The sequence below is a fragment of the Vulpes vulpes genome, chromosome 7, assembly GCF_048418805.1.
Source record: "Vulpes vulpes isolate BD-2025 chromosome 7, VulVul3, whole genome shotgun sequence".
NCBI classification, from domain to species: Eukaryota; Metazoa; Chordata; class Mammalia; order Carnivora; family Canidae; genus Vulpes; species Vulpes vulpes.
Window position 1 is genome coordinate 108,134,792 of NC_132786.1, and position 15,408 is coordinate 108,150,199.

Genomic DNA, 15,408 nt, shown 5'->3' on the forward strand with positions numbered 1-15,408 from the left:
AATTTATTTGCTGAACTATAATAGCTGTTTCTGGAGTTCTTTAAATTGTCTCAGTCATCTGCCTTTTTAGTATGGTGGATTCATAGCATGTAGGTCCTATACTGAATCCTTTTTTATTATTATTCATCAGAGAATGGAGTCGCTTCTCCATTGGGAGAAACAGTCTCTGTTGGGACTGTTGTCAAGGGAAGAACAGTGTGGGGAGAGGGTAGAGAAAGTGATCTAGGGAAGGCAGCAGCTTCAAATCAGATATGTTCTTGCAGAATACTCTTTCACTAGGCTGATGTGTCCTGTGCTCTGAAGACATTCCTTCCTTCAAAATAGGCTTAATTAAATCAAAATTTAAGTAAAATAAATCAAATGTATATTTTGTGTATATTTTGAAAAACGTACTTTTAGTCTTATAATAAAAATTATTATTCCCTTGCCTCAATTATCCCCAACTCCCAGGTTTTTTTCTTGAAACAACTATTTTCAATACTTGTAGCTGTCAAGTATTTATAAGTAATATGCTTATATTCTTTGTAATTTTTTAGATGTTAACTATTAAGTACTTATTAGAGAGATGAGGACTTACTATATATATATCACCTGTCTTCATTTTTATCCTTCTACCTTTTGAACATCTTTTTAAATGATGCTCTGCTTGATATTCATTGTTTATAGATTACATTCCTGTTGTGTATTTGGTAGTTAGAAATTGCCTCTATTTGCTTACTTGATTTTTAAAATTCCTGTCAGTTCTTCCCAAATTTGCAAAAGAGTTATAAAACTGTCTGAACACAATACTGTTTTCCACCCGATAAAACACATCAAAAAACCTTATCTGTTCACTCTCTACCACTTCCCACCCTCTTCCTGTCTTCCCTAGATCCTCTACTCTCCTCTTCCAGTCTGGACCAAATACCTTCTAGACAATTATCCAAGGATTTCCCTTCACCTCACCCATTTCCTTTATCTCAGTGTCTTTCTCTCTCTTTTTTTCTTTTCTATTTGCTCCTTTGTTTCAGTGGACCATGTGTTATAGAAATTGCCTGAGGGTGCATAGGAAGGAAAGTGCTTTGATAAAATGTATCAGTCAAGTGTGACTAGTAATAATTTGGATATGTAGTCTAAATGAAATAATTCTGAGATTTTTAAAGTTATTACTTCATTTGTCTCTTTTCAAGTGTTGCTATTAAGAAGACTAATGCCATTCTGATTCTGAAAAGCAGATAACTAGGCTCTCAAAATATTAGTATCATGAAAGGCAAAAAAATGTAAAAGTCTGGGAAATAGTTCTAGATATTTTTCATCTTTTTTCATTTTGAAAGCTTTCAGGCTTTGTTCTTATACCTAATGCTCTGTAATTTCACAGTACCATACCTTGGTATGGCTATTTATTTTCATTTGTTATATGGGTACATTCTTTTAATTTGCATAGTCATGAACTTCAGTTTGGGAAATCATGTTTTTGGTAGTTTCTTCCCTTTTTCTCAAGTCTGTTTCTAGTTGGTTGGATGTTAGACCACCTGAATTGATCTTCTGATTTTATTATTTATTCTCCTGTTTGACTTTTGGCTCCACTTCCTTCGAGATTAAAAAAGATATGCAGAGTAATGGTGAAGGACTTAGGCTGTGAAGCCAAAAGCCCACTTTGGTTTTTGGCATTGCCAGTTTCTGGCTGTGTCACCTTATGTAAGTTACTTACCCTTTGAGGTAAGTTACTTAACTTTATGTAAGTTACTTTACCTTTTCTTTTCTTTTCCTTTTTTTAAAGATTTATTTATTTATTCATGACACACATACACACACACACACACACACACACACAGAGGCAGAGACATAGGCAGAGGTAGAAGCAGGCTCTCTCTGCAGGGAACCCGATGTGGGACTCCATCCAGATTCCAGGATCATGCCCTGAGCCAAAGGCTCAACCCCTGAGCCACCCAGGAGTCTCATCCTTTCTGTTTCTCATTTGCAAAATAGGGTTTGTATTAGTACCTCATTCAAGGATGTGAGAATAAATGAGTTAATTGACCTAAACTGCTTAATTTCCTGGTATATAGTAAATGTTCATTGTTGATTACCTCAAGTTAATATTGAAGCTAAGTTTATTTCAAGAGCTTTTGTTTGCTTCTGTGTTCCTAGTTTATGGTGTATTGTTTCATGGATGCAGTATCATCTTGAACTGTTGGGACAGTTGAGGAAATTTGGGGAAAACTTCCAACATATAAGATGGACCCCACAACTAAGTAGAAAGAAAAGTAAATAGAAATCTTGTAAGATTTTTGGGGTTCGGCAATGCTCAAGTTCTCTTGTTTCCTGTGTTGATGGTTTTATCATACTTTCTTCGAATTTGTTTTGGCTGGAGGCTCTTCCTAAATTTCCTCATAATGAGGTTCTAGTTAGATTTGGTGGAAGTATATATACGTGTTGTGCCCTCAGTGAGTCACATCAGGAAGTACAGATGTTAGCTTGCCCTTTTGTCGGTGATACTAAGTTCAGATTTAAGGTGAGGTGAGATAGTTTCTACATTTTAAGAGTACCTTTTTATCTTTGTTAGTGATCTTGGGTTGATATTTTCAGAATGTAATTATTTATAATTACTTTTGCATTCTTTTTAAATATAAGATACTATGATCTCTTATGTCATTATCCATTTTGATTCTCAGGTTGTCCAAATCTGACCAGGAGAAACTTTTTGAGGCTGGCTTCTTTGCCTTTTTATGTGTTCATATCAACTTTGAGCACTTCCTTAGTCTGGCATAACAATATATTCCAGGCTCGCCTGTACTTTCCCTGCCCCAGACCTAGAACCCAGATTTTTCTCCAAGGAGCTCTTGTTTTTCTTCACAAAGGAATGATATTAAGAACCGTCAGATCTGGGAACTGAGTCTGCTCTTTGCTACGCAGAGGTGTCATTGCTTCCAAGTACTTTTAGTGGACTGATCTGAGTGTGTGTGTGTGCATGCACGCATGCATACTTATATTTGTACCTGCACAAGCCTGTGTGTGTTTTTTTGTTTCCATTTATATTTAATTTTATTAGGGATTTCCCCCCAATTCTTGGAGTTTGTTTGTTTGTTTGTTTGTTTGGATATGTATTCATTAACATTGTTCAGAGGTCCAAAACTATTAAAAGGTACACCCAGGAGTACCCCCCCTTTTATAGCCACACTTTCATTACCTATAGGTAACATGTATATAAACCTTAGTTTGAAGCTTATCCTTCCTTGTTTATCTATTTGCAGATAACACACATGTACATGTATTCTTAGTTACTCTTTTTTGGTGCACAGTAGTTTGCATACCATTGCACTCTTTTTTCACTTAAGATAGTCTTGGTATCTCTCCATATCAGTTCATAATGACCTTTCTTCATTTCCTTTTTATAATATAGTATCCCATTATAGATGCCTAATAGTTTCTTCACTATGTCTTTTATATGGTTTCAATATTTTGGCTATTCCAAAGGGTGTCCTCATAACTTACTGTGTGTGGTTTTAATTAAAACACATTTTTTTAAAAGATTTTATTTATTTATTCATGAGAGGGAGAGAGAGAGAGAGGCAGAGGGAGAAGCAGGCTCCATGCAGGGAGCCTGATGTGGGACTTGATCCGGGGACTCCAGAATCACGCCCTGGGCCAAAGGCAGGTGCTACACTGCTGAGCCACCCAGGGATCCCTAAAACCTAAATTTATTATCTCTTGAGGTTCTATGAGTAGAGTGGAATCAATTGTTGGAGCTCTTGCTTGGAGTTTCAAACAGTTGCAGATGGAAGCTGGGGCTAGAGTTCTCTGAAATTTCAAAGTAACTCAACATCCAAGGTAGCTCACTCAGTATACCTGGCGTTGATACTGGTCATCTCAGGGCTCACTTCTGGCTGTAGCTGACATTCCCACTGGAATGCCTATTTGTGACCTCTCTATGTGGCCAGAACTTCCTAGAGCATGTCAGCTGGGTTCTGAAAGGAAGTATTCCAAAAGCGAGCATTTTAAGAGGTCCAAATGGGAGCTTCAAGGCTTCTTAAGATTTATCCCAGAATTCCCAGAACATCACTTCTGCACTCTTGATTCACTAAAAACATTTAGGCTGGCCCAGATTTAAGGGGAAGAAAATTAGTCGTCTTAATGTGAGAAACAGGGTGCATGAAATTGAGAGCAACTATATTTGAAGACTGTAAATGTATCATAGTCTGCCTTCTGGCAATCACAGTTCACATCCCTTCCATATGTAGGGTGTATGCACTCTTTCCAGCATTCACACAGTCTGATCCCATTAAGGCATCAATTTGAAGTCCAGGATCTTGTTATTGGAGTCAGGTCCAGATATGCATGGATAAAGCTGCTCAGGTGCAGTTCCTTCAGTACAGTTCTTCAAAAACAGTTCCCCTTGACCTGAAGACCTATATTGAGACCTTTATTTCTCCTTATGTCTTTGAGTTACTATTGTCCAGTGTTTTTTCATTTCCTCCATTTCTTCTAGGACGGATCTAATGGTGCTGAACTTCCTCAGCTTTTGTTTTATCTAGGAATTTTATAATTTCTCCTTTACTTTTGAAGGAATTTTGCTGGATATAGGATTCTTAGTTGATAGGGTTTAATTTTTTTTTCCTTTGAACACATTAAATACATCAGCCCACTGTCTTCTGGACTTCAGAGTTTCTCATGAGAAATCTGCTTATGATGTTAGGATCCCTTAATGTGATGATCACCTTTGTCTTCCAGTTTTCAAAATTCTTTGTCTTTTGAAAGTTTGCTTATAATGTATCCTGGTTTGGGTGCCTTTGAGTGCATCTTACATGAAGGCTGTTGAGCATCTTAGATGTTCATATTCATGTCTTTCATCAAGTTTGGGAGGTTTTCAGCCATTATTTATTCAAATATTCTCTCTCTCTTTGTCTCCTGGGACTCCCACAATGCATATATTGCTCTGCTTGTTGGTGTCCCATGGGTTCCTTAATCTCTGTTCACTTTTCTTCAGTCTTTTTTTCTTTATTCCTCAGACATGATCTTTTCCATTGTCCTGTCTTCAGATTCACTGATTATTTCTTCCTCCTCAAATCTGCCTTTGAATTGCTCTAGTGAATTTTTCATTTCAGATACTTTTAAAGTGCAGAATTTCTTTAGGGTTTCTATTTAGGTTTTCTATTTATTGATATTTCCATTTTCATATTTTGATCATATTTTCTTGACCTTTTCTACATCTTCCTTTAGTTTTTTGAACATCTTTAAGATAGACATTTTTGGCTAGTATATCTGCCCTCAGAACTTTTTCAGTGACAGTTTCAGTTTTATATTTTTCCTTTAAAGGAGCCATGCTTTTCTAAGCATACAGCTTAGAGTTGTTGTTTTTTTCTCGCTGAAAACTGGTTACTTGAATCTAATCATGTGGTAACTCTGGAAATCAGATTTTTCCCCTTCCCCAGTGTCTGCCATTTTTCATTATTGTTTTCTGTGGGATGTATTGTAGGCACTCTCTGAGGATCATCAGCCTGAGGTAAAAACTTAAGGTCTTCTCTGAGACTTACCCTGGGCATACAGAGTCTCTTTTCAGCTTCCCCTGTATATATAGTTTTGAATCTCTTCTTAGTCTTTAATGTTGGGCTCTCAGAAAGGGAAAAAGCAAAAAATAAAAGGGGGAAAGGTGGATATAGGCCCTTTAAATCCCATTGGAGTTTCTTCAGCCAGAGTGGGGGGCCTTACAGTGGGAGCGGTCCAACAGCAATGACTACTCTTCTCTGTATCTGTACCTCTTTGATCAGAAGCAGCAGAGTGCAAGGTTCTGGTATTTGAAGAACAAGAGTCCTCTGTACCCACCCTGGTTCCTGCAGGCTATGTGTAAGCTGCTCTAACAACAAATGCACTGCTGCCTGCCGTGTAGCTGGGGGTGGGGGTAGTGGGAAGGATAGCTGTTACTGTGCTAAATCCTGAAATGAACCACAATGTACTGCTCAGGTCTTCCCCCTGGAAGTTGCAAGCTCCAATAAACTCCAGAGTTCCAAAATAGTTCCCTCAGGCAGACTCCACCAATGCAATTATTTAGTTGGGGAGGCCAGTTCCGCTAGTGCTTTCTACTCCACCGTCTTCCCGGCATCTTCTATCTGTGCATGTGTTTTTTGTGTTTGGGGGACAGGATTGCTGGATCAGAAGATAAATATATGTGTAATTGTGTTAGATATTGCCAAATTGCCCTCTGTAGTGGTTGTAAAATTTTGTATTCCTTCTAGGAATATATGAAAGTACTTGTTTTCTCACAGCCTTACCAACAGTATGTTGTCAAGCTTTTGAGTATTTGCCAATCTGGGGTAAGTGGTGATATCTTAATGTAGAGCTTTAGGAGAGAAAACAGTATGTACAAAGAACTAATCCGAATTTCTAGTTAAATAAAGTGAATTAAACGTGTGTTTTGCTTCCCTCCTAAAACCCACTAAAATGGGAATAAAGAAAAGTAACTTAAGAGGAATAAGAGGAAGGTGTTTCTTCTATTCTGACACTGCAGTTATTCATTTGTTTAAAGATCAGTTAACTATCCTTGTTTAAAACTTTTCCCCATTTTTCTGATACTTGGTTTTCCACAATTTTTAAGAATCCTTTTATATTAAGGATATTGTGCTTTTGTGATACATGTTGTAAATAGTTTTGTCTTTTAAATTTGTTTCTGGTATGTTGTGTTTTAACCATGCATTTTTTTTTTTAAATTGTGTTATATTTATGAGAGAGGCCCTGAAAAGCTAATTGGAAGCTTTGTGTTTAAGGCTGGGGTTTATCAACAGACAATGTTTCATTCTGTGGGACCTTTTGATTTAAGAGAAGAATCTACCAATTTCTTGATAAAGATAAAGGAAATTGGCAGAGGGGCCCTTTTCTGTACGTAGACCATTTATTTCTGTGTTTTCTTTGTTGTGTGTGGGGGTCCTCAAGTCACTCTATTTTGGGTCTTTTATTCTATACTTAGCCTTCATTCTCTTGCTATACTTGGGGAACTGTAGTTTCTTCTAGTTGCTATATGTTCTGGATTGAGGACATAGAACCCCACCCCCCACCCCCCCCCCATTCTTTGTCTCAGGAAGTCATTTGGAGGTATAGATTGAAGAGTCCTTTGAGAATTAGGTAGTAAGAATTGACTGACTTCCATAGACACTTAGAATGTCTGTTTTCTCAGTCCTGGTAGTCTGTTTTCTCATCTGCTGTCTCCTTTCAAGTTCTTCTTTGTCTTATTTTTATTTTATTTTCTCTTTCAGTGGATTTTAGATGGGAGGAAAAAGAAACATTAATTTATTGTATTTAACTAGAAATTCGGGTGGTTCTGTGCACATTGAGTTTTCTCTCCTTAGGTTCTACTTTGTGAGCAATTGGATAGTTCTCAGTAGTTCACAGTATTGTACTTTGGTGATTTAGAGTTTATGTGCCTAACTCAGATGATTATGATGAATAGTTAGAAAATTGGCTGCCTTTTGCCCTCTTTTATGTCCTGTTTAATTTCAAGGGAAGAAATTTTTTTATAGTTCCAAGCAAAAGATTGTTGGTTGGTCCTTGAAATACGAATGCTACTTGAGAGTCTGTCTTATCCCCATTTGCTATAAGTTTCCTTATATTGGTATAGTCTGTGTTTGATGATTATAGCTATTTTGTAGTTTCATTCTTTTTTTTAAGATTTTATTTATTTATTCATGACAGGCAGAGAGAAAGAGAGGCAGAGACACAGGCAGAGGGAGAAGCAGGCTCCCTGCAACGGGCACGATGTGAGACTTGATCCTGTGACTCCAGGATCATGCCCTGAGCCAGAGGCAGATACTCAATTGTTGAGCCACCCAGGCGTCCCTGTAGTTTCATTTTAGATGAATTTCCTTTCCTCCTTTTCATTTTGGTGGTTTTTGAGAAGGAGAAGTATGTTTACTTTTATTCCTTTTATTATTATTTTTTAAAGATTTTATTTATTTGAGAGAGAGAGAGCATGAACAATGGGGGGAAGTGGCAGAGGGGGAGGGAGAAGTAGATTCCCCACTGAGCAGGGAGCCTGGTGCTGGGCTCAATGACCTGAAGTGAAGGCAGATGCTTAACCAACTGAGCCACTCAGGCACCCCTATTCATTTTTAAAAAAATGCATTGTGACAAACAGTGTTCAAAAATCATGTGTTTCTTTTCCTAATTTGTATACAGTTCTACATGAAGTGTGATTCTAGTCTGACACATTTGATAACAGTGTATTTAAGCCACAATGAAAGAGGAAGGTGCCTCTAAACAAACATGTGCTGTCAGACTTTGAGTTTCTTTCACTACCCTTCTTCATTAGCTTTTGTCTCTCATATAGCACATTGGCTCCGAGATCTCCGTGCACACCATTGTCCTCTCCTGGCCAGTAGTTTCTGTTCTCCTATAAGTTCAGCTTAATGAGCCACTGGTCTCTCTCTTACCTACATGTGACCTTTCTGCCTCCACTCTTTACAGCTGATGAGATGAGTGTACTCTCTTGCTGTTTCTTGTCATGTTTCCAAGGAAAACAGATTGGCCCACACTATCTTTTTGTGCCACTTCTGAATTGTTTTTCCTAGCCAAACTATAACTTGCCTCCATTGAGTCTCAGGTGTCCAGTGCTGCTCAGGTCTGTTTAGGGATGACAGAGAGGGAGGCAGCAAGGCAACAATAAGGAGCAGTTCTCCTGGTGAATGAGGGAGTAGGATAGAGCTGAGTATAGAGCACATTCCCTATTTCAGTATACCAGTTTATTTTTAATAGACTACTTTAGGCAAGTAGTGCCTGAATATTGAATATTGAATATTGTAGGAAACTAGCTAATATTTAAGTGTTAGAATTGACTGGGAAATCTGCCCTACTTGATGCTATTTTCAGTTTGCTTTGTGACTAGTAGCATAGTGTGGGAGAAAGATCATTATACTGGAAGACAGGAGTCCTGATTTTGCCGATGTTGACTTTCTTCATCAGAATAATTTCTAAAAGGTCAGTGGAGTAGAATAGTTTCAAAGGTACTATCTAACTGTAAAACCTTGTGACTCAGATTGTGCCCTACGAAGCTGGGAAAGGTAATTTCCACAAAATCAGAAGTTTAGTTAATGTTTTAAAAAAAATAGAAACAAGAATCACTGGGCCCATACATTAGAAAAAGATAGGGGAGTTTTGTAGTGAGTCTAATTCTTCTCATTTGTGTTTATTTAAAATGGGATGGTCCTTGTAAATTGATTGAAGTCCGTTATACTTAAACTCTTTTTCCCCAACTTAACTTGCAATTAAGTAGTTATTACTGTAATACTGAAATTTGAAATGCTTTTTGTCTTTGATGCTTTTTTAAAAAATGGAATTGTATATTCAGAATAATTGAGTAAAATGGATTTCTTTTAATTTTTAGGATTTAAGTGCCCTGTATGCTCAAAATTTGTACCTTCAGATGAAATGGATTTGCATCTTGTGATGTGTTTAACAAAGCCAAGAATAACCTATAATGGTAAGTTCAGTGCTTTAAAATACTATTTTAAATTAGAATTACCGTAGATTTTCTGAATTTTATGTTTTAGGTGAAATTTAAAAGGCAAGGAACCCTGGAGCTAACTGGTATTTTAGTTAGGTTTGGTGCATTGGCTTTACTGTTCCTTCATGACCACAGTCTCCAGACATTTAAAATTCCAGGGAAGAGTTTTCAGTGTAGCTTTGGTACTTTTTGAAATAGACTTGAAAAACAAAATCACATGATTCATTCCTGGTTTTTTTCAAAATTTCATTAATAGACAAATTTCAGAAGCCTATAAGAAATTTCAGGGACTTTTCAAAGGTAATATTTGGTTTAAATAGAATAAGCAGAAAAAAAAATAGAATAAGCAGGAAGAGCACCAGTAAACGGTGAAGCCGATTGAAAGGTTGACTTCATGCAACAGATGTCCTTTTATCTTTGAAGATTTTTTTTAAATTTTATTTATTCATGATAGACATAGAGAGGCAGAGACACAGGCAGAGGGAGAAGCAGGCTTCATGCAGGAGCCCGACGTGGGACTCAGGCCCGGGACTCCAGGATCGCGCCCTGGGCCAAAGGCAGGCGCCAAACCACTGAGCCACCCAGGGATCCCCCTTTTATCTTTAAAGAGATCATGACCCCAGTGAAATCAATAGTTGGTCGCTTAACCCACTGAGCCACCCAGCACCCCTCAGTACATGTCTTTTGAGAACCTGTGGAGTATAAGGTGTAGTGTTAGGAATTTGGGATACAGCAGTGAATAAAACAGAGATGGATCCTACAACCTAGCATCAGCCATAGGTTAATCAATGTAGTGGCACTTAGTTAAGAATCTGAAATTTCTCCCCAGATTACAAAAATGCTGGGGTGAGGGGTAGACTTTAATATTGAAATGGACATGTTACCCTAACTAACTTTTTTGCAAACTGTTTTAGGAATCTTTCTCTAATGTAGTGGTGCTTCAGCCACACTATTATAATAGTGGCTGATGTGGGAAACAAAGGCAGAAGAAAAATTATTATATTTCCTGACTGCCTACAGCTCACTGAAACAGGCAGAGTGACCTTCCTCTAGGGACTCAACTGCCTCGATGTTAATACTTTGATAAGAGCAAAAGGCAGTCTTAGCCCAATCCCCAGGATCCTGTAAGTCTATTTGAACATAAAAAAATTCCTTTGGAAACTTCCTTTGCTGCTTACCCCTAAGATACATGTTGGCAATCATCCCCTAAGCACATGACCCACCAATTATACATCTGAAGGGTCTCATGACTCAGGTTTTATTAGATGGTAATAAATGACTTTTTCCCAACAAGAGCTAACCCCTCAAGGTCCTGGAACCTTGCTTCCAAAATTCCTCAGAGACTTAGGCTATCCCTAACCCCCTCCTAACTTGGAAGTCCACAATGGGCCACTCCTCATGAACCCTCTGTAGCTCTTTCTGCCCACAGGTCCTGTCCACATGCTTTAATAAAACCACCTTTTTGCACCAAAGACGTCTCAAGAATTCTTTCTCAACCAATGGCTTGGAACCCTAATGTCTTTTCCTACATCAGTGACAATAGAACTCTTTTTTCCCACTTATTTTCCAAAGAATAAGCAAAAGGAGATTGTAGCAATTCCTTTGAATAGTAAATGTACCTGTTGATTATATCCAAACCCCTTTGCATTGTGAAATTGAATTGGCTAATTTGCATAATACAGTTACAATTCAGTTACTTAAAAATAAAAAAGCATTCTCAGGTTCAAAATTTGAGATAAAAGTGATTGGGCCTGTTTCTCATTTGTACTCAATTATCTTATCCTTACCCTTCATAATCATGTTTATTACATGTGTCTTAAAAACCCTTAAATGTTAAGAATTTAGCCTTGAATTTTGAAAGCAAAATGTTAATTCTTTGACTATATTTGCATAAAACCTTAGTATTCATACATTTACTTTTTGTGTGATATATGTACAGTACAGTCTTTGTGAATGTTGATTTTGTCAGTTTTTGATTTCCTGATTTAACTGGACTCAAGTCATTAAGGTTTTTTTTACTAGCTCATGTATTTGGTGTCTTGAAGATATCTTCAAGACCCAGTAGGTAACATTCTGCTTGGGATACTTTTTGTTAAAAAGGAACCTACAGGCCCAAGATCGTGTCACTTAGATCAAGGCACCAACTCAGTAAACCAGGACTTTAATACCTAGCCTAACTGCAGTTACAGCCTTTAAGCAGTCAACATGAGAATTTCCTGGTCATCACTGGAAATCTGATAGACCCCTTCACTTCCCTTTGGAAGGGTGACCTTGCCTAAAACAATGGATTCTTTGCTAATCATTTTCCTTTTTCCACTCCCTCTCTACCTTTAGAAACCTTTCCTTTCTTGTAGCCCTTTGGAGCTTCCCTCTACTTGCTAGATAGGATGCTGCCTAATTCACTGATTAATAAAGCCAATCAGACTTTAAAATTTACTGAGTTGAATTTTTGTTATTGAACACTATAAACCCAAGGATTTAGATTTTAAGTATTTGATAGTCTTCCAGTCCAGAAGTTAGTAAACTTAATGCAAAAAGCAAAGTCGCAAATATTTTTAAGAATGGCTACCTACTTTATAGTAGGTAAATCTGAAACTTTTTAATTTGTTAAATACATATTAAGTGTCCATAAACATTTGAAACAAGCAGCCAAAGCAGCTTCTTTATAAAAATTATATGTGGCTCTTGAAATTTTAAACATGAGACAAGTGGCCAGCTGTGGTAAAAGAAGGAGTTTTGACTGACTGATTTAGATTAGACAGTGGTGGCTAATGCACTATATGCCTCCCCATAACAGTCTGTGGGAATTCTTACACCACGTTCTTTTGAGGGCAGAACCCCGCAGGGAAGGAAAAAAATAATCCTTCTTCCCTTCTGAGTTCTTGGCGAGCCCTTTAATAAAAGACAGATTAAGAAGAGGAAAAACAAACAAAAGTTTAACCTGGTTAAATCTTGTATACATGGGAGATACCCAGGGGAAAAGAAGCAAATCTCTGAGATGGTCTAGAATGTGTGTTTGAATACCATTTTCAGCTAAAGACAAAGTAAGGGTGGGGTTGGGAGTGGCTAATTGTGGGAGGTTACCAGGAGAATCATGGTAAACAAGGGGTTTGTTATGCATATTTAAGTCTGCTCCTTCTCCATAGATGAGATTGTCTTGCAATATTCATTCTCTTAGGATTTAGAGTCAGTCTTTTCTTCCTGGTGCTGAAAGAGAGACACCCTTACAAACAGATTTCCTTTATAAATGTAAATTTCTCTTACAAAAGGATAATTTTTACTCTGTTTTCAGAGCTTCTCCCGTGTCTGTTTTTCAGTCTTTTAAAATAATCCTTATACCAAAGAGGCTTATTTTGTGGTAGCATATTCTGTTACTTCAGGCTCCCAAATCTCTATCACAGGTGATGACGCTTTGTGAAAACTGGTCTCTTTAACGCCTAAGGTAGGCATCTAGGATTACTATAATGTTTAGAGCAAGGTGATTCAGAGTCTCTGAAATGGAATTGTTTTAGTCACTTGGACTTTTTATAACTTCATATTTGAATTCCTGGAAACTGATTCTGTGGAGAGAGATGGAGCTTTTAAATTGTGTTGATACTCAATTGAGAGTTCTATTCAGCATAGTGCTTATTAATAAGTTCCACCTTTTACATCCTTTCCTACACTAACTGGAATTGAAATTTGGAAATTTATTTGTTGAATGTATATTAATTTAACTGTATAAATATTCACAGCAAGGAGATTAGTTGGGCTTGTTTTTCAGGCTGGATATATTTATAGTCCATCTCTAGAATAAGATGAATTTCAGAAATTTAAATAGAAGCTGGTGATTCAGAATTTTAGATTTATACTCAGAGATGTTACTTTAAATGTTGGTTTGGTTTCCAGACTAGCTCACAATAATTTCCTTTTTTTCTTCTTTAACCTGTAATACTATATGCAAATACTCAAGTCTTGGTAACTGAAAAAGAAAATGGGCTAAGTTGAAGCTCTCAGGGTTAAGGCAGCTGGCTCAGCAGAGGTTCAGGTAGGAGGCCCAAGGCTTTCTGGCAGGGAGTGATTCAGAATGATGAGAGTGGTTATCTATTGCAGATGGTGTTTTGGCAAATGGGAAAAAATTCATAGTTCCACAGTGAGCATTCATCTGTATAGATCACCCATGAATCAGGGACTGCCTGTTGCAGGATCACTGAGTGTGCCGGGCCAGTTAAGAAAGAACTCTTGAGACATTTTACGGTGCAGCTTAGTAGTAAAGTTCATTTAAGTAGTACAGGGACAGGACCTGTAGGCAGTAAGAGCTGCACTTTGTGTGAAGCGGCTGGGTATATGCTTAGTGTTCAAGAGGGAGGGAACACACAGTATTAGATCATCAGTGTTTTCTTTGACTTTCTACTCGTAAAACCACTTTCACAAGATTTCTCTGGTGCTTATCATTCAGCTTGATATTAACTGTCGGTGACATATACAGTCATGAGACCCCCTTAAGAATGTAGCAACCAGTCCATATTTGATCCTTATCGGAACTATGCAGGCTATAGGTCAGCCTTCTGGGCTAAAGGTGAACATTTTTCTGCTTCTGTCCCTCATCACTGCTTATTTCGTATACTTTCCCTTTTTTGTGTGTGCTTCATTGTTTAGTTTATGGACCTAATCATTCATTGTGAAGCTAATATAAGTTTTATGAGTGCAGAATTTTTCATTTCCTTGTTCCTCATTTTCTACAATGTTTCAGAACCAAAACTAAAAAATGAAATAAATATTGTAGGCAAATTCTTAGTCTTGATTTTATTGGTCCTTAAAGTTTGGATGATACCATGTTTTTTTGTCCTATGAAGTTCAGTTTTTATTTTGGTCTCCTGTGCTTGAGGGTAGTAAAGATTCGTATTTGAGAAATCATTGCTATTTTGGTAGTTGGTACTATGTGTGTGCATGGGTACTTGAAAGAGGTGTAAATTAAGAGTTACTCTTCTGAGAGTTAATTATAAACTTATCAGTGAATCAAAGCAGAGCTTTTCAGAATCATCAGGAATAAACCTGACTCTGCAGACAGAGAAAGATGTGACTATTACGCTGTCAAAGTAAACAAATTTGAAATAAGATTGAGTCACTTGGAAGGGAGCTTGTTCTGTCATGAAAGTGAGAAAAAAGGCTCCCGCCTTCTGTGCAGTCAGCCAGAGAATGTAACTTACAGACTTAAACATTGAAGATACATTACACTGGGCAATCAGACTTGGATTCCGGTGTGCACAAGTAGCTTTCTAGTGGCCTGGCTTTCTGTGTAAGAAAAAAATGTACTTTTTCCTTCTGTAGGTATTATGGCTTTCCAGGTGGTTGTGGTTTTCCTTTTAAATTATAAACTTGCTTTTTGCCTTACATACTACATTTTCTTGGTTTTAAGACCCCTTCCCCATGTTTTAATCTTTCTGAATTCAGGATGCTTTCTGAAAATGGCATATCTCCTATAATTGAGGTAAAAATATTTTTTTTTGCAAACCATTAAGCAGGATTTTTTTTCTTAAAGATTTTATTTATTTATTTGAGAGTGAGAGCATGCCTCTGAGAGCATACAAGCAGGGAGAGGGGGTGTGCGATGGGGAGAGGCTGGGGGAGAAGCAGACTCTCTACAGAGCAGGGAGCCAGATGCGGGCCTCAATCCCAGGACCCCAGGATCATAACCTGAGTTGAAGGCAGATGATTGCTTAACCGACTGAGCCACCCAGGTGCCCTAAAGCAGGATTTTAAATAAGGAGGTAGTTAGTTACCATTGTCTGAGTTTGTGTGACCTTTGCTTTTGTGGAGTTTCTTTTATTTGTGATTTGGCATCTGTTTATTTATTTGCCTTGGTGTGGTTACTGTGGTTGAGTTTTAACTTTTAAAAGTGGATTCTTAATAGTTTTAAATGACGTGGTAAAAGGCTACATTATAGGACAGCATTGAAG

At 37.5% G+C, this 15,408-nt stretch overlaps 1 protein-coding gene across 2 annotated transcripts in view; it reads left to right on the plus strand.

Annotated features, from left to right (window-relative positions):
* Positions 1-15,408, plus strand: part of ZNRF2 (zinc and ring finger 2) — a 95,268-nt gene that overhangs the window by 42,929 nt on the left and 36,931 nt on the right. For both annotated transcript variants that reach the window (XR_012002739.1, XM_072764646.1), the window contains exon 2: positions 9,350-9,445. Coding sequence is in view for 1 of the 2 variants with exons in the window: in XM_072764646.1 (XP_072620747.1) it covers positions 9,350-9,445 (96 nt within the window). In the remaining variant the exon portion in view is untranslated. The remainder of the gene's footprint in view (positions 1-9,349; positions 9,446-15,408) is intronic.